The 9,236-nt window shown below is 37.4% G+C and overlaps 2 protein-coding genes across 4 annotated transcripts in view; both read right to left on the reverse strand.

Moving 5' to 3' along the window:
* Positions 1-1,506, reverse strand: part of LOC111803655 (ABC transporter C family member 12-like) — a 21,661-nt gene extending 20,155 nt beyond the window's left edge. Inside the window, exon 1 of the mRNA XM_023688166.1 lies at positions 1,203-1,506. The gene's annotated coding sequence lies outside the window, so the exon portion shown is untranslated. The remainder of the gene's footprint in view (positions 1-1,202) is intronic.
* Positions 1,507-2,002: 496 nt separating this feature from the next.
* LOC111803448 (ABC transporter C family member 12-like) overlaps positions 2,003-9,236 on the reverse strand; it is a 12,663-nt gene continuing 5,429 nt past the window's right edge. For all 3 annotated transcript variants that reach the window (XM_023687849.1, XM_023687848.1, XM_023687847.1), the window contains 19 exons: positions 9,058-9,123; positions 8,883-8,957; positions 8,625-8,732; positions 8,293-8,427; positions 8,092-8,198; positions 7,919-8,012; positions 7,464-7,631; positions 7,122-7,262; positions 6,375-6,575; positions 6,191-6,289; positions 5,952-6,104; positions 5,362-5,747; positions 4,742-4,922; positions 4,249-4,572; positions 3,407-4,163; positions 3,216-3,337; positions 2,903-3,148; positions 2,379-2,808; positions 2,003-2,254 (listed from right to left, as the gene is read on the reverse strand). In XM_023687849.1, the coding sequence (XP_023543617.1) occupies positions 2,169-2,254; positions 2,379-2,808; positions 2,903-3,148; positions 3,216-3,337; positions 3,407-4,163; positions 4,249-4,572; positions 4,742-4,922; positions 5,362-5,747; positions 5,952-6,104; positions 6,191-6,289; positions 6,375-6,575; positions 7,122-7,262; positions 7,464-7,631; positions 7,919-8,012; positions 8,092-8,198; positions 8,293-8,427; positions 8,625-8,732; positions 8,883-8,957; positions 9,058-9,123 (3,879 nt within the window). In that variant the 3' untranslated portion in view covers positions 2,003-2,168. The remainder of the gene's footprint in view (positions 2,255-2,378; positions 2,809-2,902; positions 3,149-3,215; positions 3,338-3,406; positions 4,164-4,248; positions 4,573-4,741; positions 4,923-5,361; positions 5,748-5,951; positions 6,105-6,190; positions 6,290-6,374; positions 6,576-7,121; positions 7,263-7,463; positions 7,632-7,918; positions 8,013-8,091; positions 8,199-8,292; positions 8,428-8,624; positions 8,733-8,882; positions 8,958-9,057; positions 9,124-9,236) is intronic.

The following is a 9,236-nucleotide window of genomic DNA, read 5'->3' on the forward strand; positions in this document are numbered from 1 at the left end:
AAAAAAAAAAAAAAAAAAAAAAAAAAAAAAAAAAAAAAAAAAAAAAAAAAAAAAAAAACATCAGAGAGTCGAGAATAAAATAAAGCTCAAATAATTGGATTAATAGTTGGGGATTCAACTTCATTTTTAAAGAGAGTGGTGTGAATTAACTTTAACTCGTGAACCAAGCAAAAAAAAAATATATTTACAATGAAATTTTACATTTCACGTTGAGGTATATCTACAGTGTCAGGACACAACAAAATTCAGAATGTGCAACTGATAAAAAGGGGTTGGCATAAAAATGCTTCCTCTTGATGTTCCACAGAAAATGATTTTTCTTGATTCAAAGACTCACTTACAATATCCATCTCATGATCACAAATAAACTATCCAAATTTTAAATGCAAGTTAAATTTTTCCAGTCTTTAAGAACTCAAATGAGAAAAATCAAACAATTACTCCATAACTGAACAAACTTTATTTTAAACACTGGTGCCGGAGTACTGACAATCAGTATAAGTACATTTTCAAAATCAGCGGTCTAACACAATTATCCTTTGAATTAATGAAGAAATTAATAGAAACACTATGATAGGGGGGAAAAGGACCAAACTAAATCAGCAATGGTTCAAAATTAAAAACAACATCTCAAATTCGCACTTAGTTAGATGTGAATTTGGAACTCATCTGAACGTGCTCAACCTACAAGTTCGGTAAGAAAATTTCTTTTAGATGTTATTTCTAATGTAATAATGTGTAGAACGAATCCACCAACCAAACCTCAAACTCTCAACCAGACGGACGAAACTGGCAATTAGGTGATTCACAAGGCGAAAATTCTGTGTGCATTAACAAAATAGATTTGATATTATCGTTAATGCGGCTTCTTCGTGCGCATTAACAAAATAATTTTGTTATTATTCTTCCTCCGATATTAACTTCAGTTGGAATGCATATTTATAGTTCAAGGATTTGGTTCTAGAGCGGAAATTTTGAAATTGCATCTTAATGAAGCTATAGCTTCCTAACTATCCAAAAAAAATCAACGAACAGTTGGGTTTCTTTGTTGAAACAGGAAAGCAATAAGCCAATTTATAATCTAATTAAAACCATAAAAAGAACACAGCCGATGCGGAGAGTTCAATCTGAATAAAAATCACACAAATACACGTCCTTCTTGAAACATTGTGAGGGTTTACGTTAAAGTAGAAAAAACGCACCTAGTATCAGAAAACTGGGAGGGCGCAAGATCATGCAAGCTGTGGAAGCTGAAACAGAGGCAAATGCGGCCAGAAACCCTCGAGAAATCCAAGCTACAGGGCGAGCGAGAGATGGGCCTATAAGAGATGATTGACGAGCGCCAAAGATAGGTAGATGAGGAGAAGGAGATACAGTGTTTACAGAGAGAGAGAGACATCAATGGCAACCAACAGACGAGAAGTGGGATTGGGATGGAAGGGAAGTGCACTGCAGAAATATATCGAAACAGAAACGGGAGGGAGCCGAGGGCGGGCGGGCGAGCGGGCGGGCTTAATGTATTTTTTATAAATGTGAAAAATATTCTAGGAAATTATGATAAATAATTGTGAAATCTCATGTAAACCTTCCTCGTTGAGGGATGGAAACGGTTAACGTTTATAAATAACCGATCAAAGCAGATAAATTCTACTCAAAAAGCTGGATTTGGCCCGATTTGTATCCAAACTAGATATCGGACAATTTAATAATAGAAAACTCTGACCTCTAATATGAGTGGATTGTGAGATCGGATAGGAGAGCAAATTGTGATACATAACATAAGGTCATAGAGGGGTACAAATTGCATCAAAGTTAGACATCGGACGGTTGACAGCGAAGACAATGACCCCTAAGGAAGTGGATTGTGAGATCGGAGATGAAAACAAAAGGTGATACACAACGGACTAAAGCGGACAATAAGCGGACAATAAGATGTATTTCAAATCTAATGATCCCACCTTAATTAAAGTACCTCTGGTCACATATTTATCTTCTTCCTTCGTTGATTGAGATTTCCCCCCTCAAAACTTGTCAATTTTTATTAATTTTGAACTGTATCATTAAGCTTAATTTGATACGAGGAATATTAACGAAAATATCTCTCTCGACCAAGAACACGACAAGAACATGGTTTTATTCCAAAATGATAACAATAAAGAACTTTGGCTTCAATCAAACGGCCTCTCTTCAGCTTCATCATCTTCACCATCACCAAGCTTGTTGTAACTGTGCAACCTGCTCATCACAGCCAGCCCTGAGACCAACAACATAAAAGGGATAAATCAAAAAAATTCATTCAGAAACAGCTTCATGTCAAATATTGATAGTAAACGAGCTTCAAACCAGAAAAAGAAATGGACACACCAATGCAAGCGTACCTTCAATTGTTCGGTAGAAAGACGACCACCAACCGTATCTAGGAATCGAGTCTCGAGTTAGTACTTCGTCGATTAGTCCGTCGTGTTTCCCCTCCAAAACTCCATGCAGCGTTAGAACTGCATCTTTTGCTTTCCCAATGATATCATTCCCATGAACAGTATCAATGTCTGGCCTTCTGAGATCATTTTGAGAGGCAGCAAGACTTCTGGACAGAGCAAATTGAGCAGCAGTCATCCAGTGGGTTTTTGCTAGCCATCTCCCATGACCATTCTGAAGTAACTGGTTTTCATCACGTGGATTGGTCTCTTCTTTTCCAAGAACTAAGCTGCATAAGTACTGAGCATTTGCAGGCCCTGTACTTTGAACCATTCTATAGAAAGCGCTTTCTTCATTTGAAACCAGCTTTTCAGGGGCATCATATTCTATGACCTGCATGAAAATTGGTAGTTCTGATATAAGCGAGGAACAATGGCATAGCCACTAGCACGAACTGTGCACTCATCAATCAAAAACTGAGGCATACCTGACCCTTATCCAACACGAGAATCCGATCACAGTCAATAATCGTGTTTAACCGATGAGCGATTATCAGCATAGTGCATGATTTGAACTCCTCACGGATAGTTTTCTGTATCAGAGAGTCTGTGTTAACATCAACAGCTGCCGTTGCTTCATCAAGAACAATGATCTTTGATCTTCTCAACAACGCTCTAGCAAGGCTTATTAGTTGCCTTTGTCCAACGCTGAAATTTTCTCCTCCTTCCGAAACCTTGAACAAGTATGAGATTGTACTTAAGTTTTATTCAACATAAGCTAAAGTTGGCAAAGCTTCTTACCTCAGAATCCAAGCCAAAAGAGCTTCTCATAATTACATCCTTAAGATGTGCTCTCTCAAGAGCCTCCCACAAGTCAGCATCATTATGTTCACAGAACGGATCGAGATTAAAACGTACAGTTCCTAAACAAATGATAGATGGATGAATAGATTGAATTCAAGAGAAGATTTAGAAGTTTACTCAAAGCATACCTGAAAAAAGAATTGGTGATTGAGGTATAACAGTTAGAGATTTCCGCAAATCTGTTAGCCCAACCTTAGCAATGTCATAGCCATCAATTGTTATTCGTCCTCGTTCGATCTCTACAATTCGAAATAATGCATTCAACATGCTTGATTTTCCTGCACCAGTTCTTCCAACTATTCCTAGCTTGTCAGTTGGTAAAATATTAAAGGATAGCCCATGCAAGACTGGAGGAAGTCCAGGCCTATAACGTAAGACAACATCCTCAAAATGAATCGATCCAGATGAAGGCCAACCAGATGGGGGGCGGTTATACTCGATTATAGCTGGAGCCTCTGAAGGCAAATCGATGTATATGCCGACACGTTCAACAGCGTTTAAACTATTTTCAGCCCTACTTGCTTGTCTAAGAACACCACTTAACAAGTTTGTGATGTTTAGGGTATAACTTAAAAGTAATCCCATCGTAGATGCAAAGGCCACCTGGTTTTCTTCTCTTGCATTCTGCAAGACAGCAAAAGTTGCTGTCAACCAGATCATAAGGCCTCCTAATGTTTCCAACCTTATTGTGAGCCAGCGATTCGAACTGATATTTGCAAGAGTAAACCTGATGTTATTATCCACGAACCTCCCGTTGATGCTTTCCATTCGATCATACGCCTTGTATGCACGAATAGTTGACAGACCATTTAACGCTTCCCCAAATTGAGCATACACCGGAGATCTAGTAATCGAATCCAAGCGTTTGACTTCACGTGAGGTACTCTGAAAGAAGCATGTGATGCAATTCAGTTTCTCCTCCATAGTTTATTGACAAAAAGGAACAGAATAAAAGTAGTGAACATCATACCTGATAATATAAATAGGCTGCATAAAACACAATCAATAGCGGCGTAATGGCCCATAGGGAGATTGGGCTCACAAGACCTATTAGAACAAAAGTTGACAGTAGTTGCCACAGTTGTCCAAGAAACGCACTCATAATATTGGCAAGAGTACGATCAATGTCTCCAAGATCTTTGGCAAACCTATTGATAATTCGTCCAATTGGATTGGTATGGAAGAACACCATTGGAGCTCTTAGAATTGAATTTAGCATGAAATCGTGCAATTTTCTAGACGCACGAAGGCTTGAAATGATTAGCCAATAAGAGTTTGCTAGTGTAAAGGTCACCTAGAAGGAAACAAACAGAACAACTCTCAGACAAGGAAAAAGCACAAGTCGTCATGTCCAATTATTTGGATGAAAAGAATATCTCGATGCCGAAAACATGGTAGTTTCCGAAATACATAAATATTGTAGAAGTAAGCTGTGTCAACAAACTCTATCAGGACTTACTCACCTGGCCAAAGGACAACGCTGTATAGATGAGATTGTAGTATCCAGCGTTATAATTTTCTGAAGTGCTTTTCTTTGTCCAAAAGCTTAACCACGTGCTAGTCGAAACTCGAAGGACTTCTATCAGCAGATAAAATGAAAAGAGTACGATAACTACCCAAGTACCTCCTAATGCATCCTTATACCTACACATACGACAAAGTTGCCATAAGTGTCGAACAAAGAAGTTGTGAGCCCGAAATGTGTAGTCAAAAGTGACTCAGGTATCAAACACAGGGTGTACTTTGTTCAAGAACTCCAGAGAATGAGGCAAGCCTCAATTAAGGGAGGCTATTTGAGGGCTCCATAGGCCTCAGAGCAGGCTCTATGGTGTAGTTTGTTTGGGGGGAGGATTGTTGCGAGGGAGTCCCACATTGACTAATTAAGGGAATGATCATTTTGGGAAAACCAAATGTAAACCCATGAGAGCTTATGCTCAGAGTGAAAAATATCATACCATTGTGGATGTTCGTGATCCTAAGAAAGAGTGCTTCTTTGTATCATTGATTTTGGTGTTTCTGTTTTTTAGTTTTAAGCATACAAATTCATTTTGAAGCATGAATTTCCTGTAAGTTGATGTCTTACCTCATTAACACCTTCCAACTTACTACTCCTGTCTCTCTCTCCTCCTTCTTGATTAGTACAGAGTTCTTTCCTTTCCGTTTTCCTGCATAACTTGTGTCTTCTGGAAATTTATTCCCGAGTCCACCATTAGGAGGCATCGGACTTTCTTGGTAATGATTTTTATTGTATTGTTTTTCTTCCATTTGTTCCTCCAGTTTCCCGGCATTTTCCATTAGCTTCTGGAAATGTTTGCTGTTTCGGGAGAGTTCCTCAAAGGTTCCTTCCTCTATAACAATGCCTTCGGAAATCAGAATAATTTTGTCGACCTGGGGAAGAAAATGTAATTGGTTTGTGACAAGCACCCTGGTTTTCCCTCCCAACTCTTCCTTGATACATCTGTTAAAAACCTGAAATACATTAACTTCACATTAGACCTACATATGAGCTCCAGAAGTTACCAACTTTTGTCTATTTTCAGCAGTGGATATACTAAGACCTAAACTTAAATGAGAAACTAATATGAAGAAAACAAAATAGAGTTGATAGTTTTGGAACCCAAATGAAGAACTAAAACAAATGTTTATTCAAGGAAATTTAGGCAAGAAGCATACCTGCTGACCAACATGAGCATCTAGAGCACTTAAAGGATCATCAAAAATGTAAACATCAGAATTCGAATATACGGCTCTAGCCATAGAAACTCGCTGTCTTTGACCGCCACTTATGTTTACACCTCTTTCACCAATCTCGGTGTGATCACGACCCTGACAAGCAAGTTTGCGAGGAAAATTGTTAAAGCATTCAATTTAAATAAGCATCTCTAGGTAAATAACTTTGAAATCCACTTTACAGGAAGCAAGTCAAGATCATGTTGCAAGGAAGTGACATCAATGGCCTTCCAATAACGGTTTGATTCAAACTCCGATCCAAATAATATATTGTCACGAACCTAGCAGAAAACATTTGTAAATCAGAAGGGCTATAGTTAGGAAGAAATGAGGGTTATAGTTAGGAAGAAAGGAATTGTGACTCACAGTGGCATTGAAAATCCATGACACCTGAGGAACATAAGCAACTGTTCCTCTGACAACGATGTTTGTGTCTGCCAAGGGAGGCAGCTCCCCTAGCATTGCCATTATAAGTGACGTTTTTCCTTCGCCAGTACCTCCAACCACTGCAACTAAACTGCCAACTTCTATATGCAAATTGACATTTGATAATGTCGGCTTCTCTACCTGCAAAGAGGTTACATTTCACAGCCGCTATTCTCAGATGACAACCTCATAGCACAGAAGAAGATATATATATTTTTTGAACAAGATACAAATAAGCATACTCTCAAGTCAATGTGACACATAAAGATGCTATAAATTACACTCTGAAACAAAAAATACAGTCATCTTTTCTATCATTTCTACATGAAATTTGTTTTTCTTGTCTGCGAACGGGCATTCTTGGAGCTTTATGCGCAGCTTTTCATATTATCGTATAAAAGCATAGTTTCATTTCGAAAAATAAAAAACTTTCCAACTTAAAAGGTCTTCTTAACCATGTTGTCAAATTCAATGTCATCTTTATCCTGATTAGAAGAGCCAACATTCTGGCTGTAACTGCATAAAAAGAAAAAAATGGGCCTACAAAAGATGTCAGGTTCATCTGTTTACCAGCATGTCTAATTCAAATTGCATATAGATGAAGTTATAGACCCGTGTATTGAAGAAGAAACAAATATCATACAAAATATCATGTATATGAGGGTATACAGAATGCCAATAAAAAACCTTGGAATCCCATGAAAAACATCCATTTTTTATGGATATTGCTGGAAGCCCAGGTTCCAGCGGTGGATTTGGGGCAAGAATTCTCTCTTCAGTCAAGAAGAGTTCCTCCATACGCTGTAATGATACATGTGCATTTACAACCTGTACTATTAGAGTAGAATTAGAAAGTGAATAGGCTTTCTTTCTTTCAGAATAAAAAATTATGTTATATGAAATATGAACAACAAATTTCTTACACATCAACTCATATCCTCTAAACTTCTTTTTCAGATAAGGTCTAGTAAGAAATATTTTAGCAAAAGAAAACGGAAAAATACAAGTGCAGTAGAAATGATCGAGTACCTGACTTAATAAATTAGGAAGCATGTTTAGAGGAGAACGAAGCACTGCAAACAGGGAAAGTGATGTAAAGGCCCTCGCAGGAGTCAGATCTCCACCAAGAAATGTGAATACCCCAAAGGAAATTACAGTTACAAACACTGGGAGGCTATTCATAATAAAACCGTTTAACTGCAATAGATGAAGTTTGGTCAGAAACGCAAAGAAAAGGAGGATGAACTTTTGGTTTTCCCGAAAGGCCTCATACCAATTTACTTATAAACTCATGATCATCGCCAATGTGAGACTCTCTCCCAATAATTCTCAACAATTTAAACATAAAATTTTTACTTCATCTGTAGTTAGTGTTGGACACTTGTTCTTTGGTTTTTCCCTTGTATTCTTTCATTTTTTTGAACGGAAGTTTGGTATCTAACCAATAAAAAAAAAAAATAAGAAAGCATGTCAGATGGCAATACCGCATAAAGTAATTGCGCCTTACGAAACCACGAGAGCTCATCATTCCTTATTTCTTGAACTCTGGATGAAAAGCTTGCTTCCCATGCATAGCATCTGAAATATTTTTGAGCTTGGTGTCAAGAAAGCAGAGATGTATTGAAATTGTAAACTTATCAGATAAATTTAACCATACTTCACAGTGTCCATGGCTGCTAAAATTTCATTTGTGAGTTCAACCCTTTTATCTGTCCCCTGAAGTCCCTTCTTTGTTTGTTTTCGCATTTTACTAAAAATTACAGTCTGCATAGGCAAATGACACATTCCAATTAGATAAGATAAGTTATAAAGGTAAATTTAGTGACAAGATTGTGAATTTTACTAACAACTACATTACCTGCATAGGAACCGTCAAGACTAGAGTTAAAGCCCCAAAAAGTGAAGCAACACCCAATTGCTGGTATAGAAGAATCATTGACATGATAATACGAAATGGGGCAGACCATATCCCATGAAGCTGTTGACATATTTGCTGAACAAAAGTTTTAGGAAATTAGTAACGGTTCTTTTTTATCAAGTTACAAGGATCACCTAATATTTTTCAAGACGTACAGTGATAGAAATTGTGAGCTAACTAATAGATCTTAAGGTAACATACAGGATTCTTTTTTGTCAAGTTTATTCTAAGGTAGATACTGTATATAAAATGCAAGGGGTGTCCGTGCCTACTTGAAGGGCGTTAGCATCTGTTGATATCATATTTGTAATTTTCCCATATGGGAAATTCTTCCGCCCCTCATGAGTCAATCTGAGTGATTTGCGAAAAATAGCAGCCACCTGCAGTTAAGAAAACGAATAACATTTGTCAATAAAGATTAAAAGGAACACATTTGTTTTTAAGAGACCCACAGCCTCCGATTCAGATTGAAAATTCAAACGTAACTTAAATTTGTTTGATAAAGTAGCTACTATAGAAAGACTGTTTACCAGAGTAGACCTGAGTTGAAAACCAACTCGCATAACATTCTGATAGTACTGAGCTTCGCATAGCACTCCAGATGACTGAATAAATAATATTTAAGTAGCCATTTGCTCAAGGCATTCAAAAAATGGAGCAAATAAACATTATATGTTTTTCAAAAGTGGATATGAGAAGGCATACCACACCAACGAAAATTGCGAATGCATAGACGAAACCAATCCAAGTTGGATCTCCCCGTTGCATCGACTGCAATACAAGAAACAAATGAACTTTGAAACTTCCATGATCCAAACACAGCCCATCAACACTTTGTTTCAATAGATAAATATCAAACATGAAGTAAAAAAAAAAAAAAAAAA

Source organism: Cucurbita pepo, chromosome LG10 (assembly GCF_002806865.2).
Source record: "Cucurbita pepo subsp. pepo cultivar mu-cu-16 chromosome LG10, ASM280686v2, whole genome shotgun sequence".
Taxonomy (NCBI): Eukaryota; Viridiplantae; Streptophyta; class Magnoliopsida; order Cucurbitales; family Cucurbitaceae; genus Cucurbita; species Cucurbita pepo.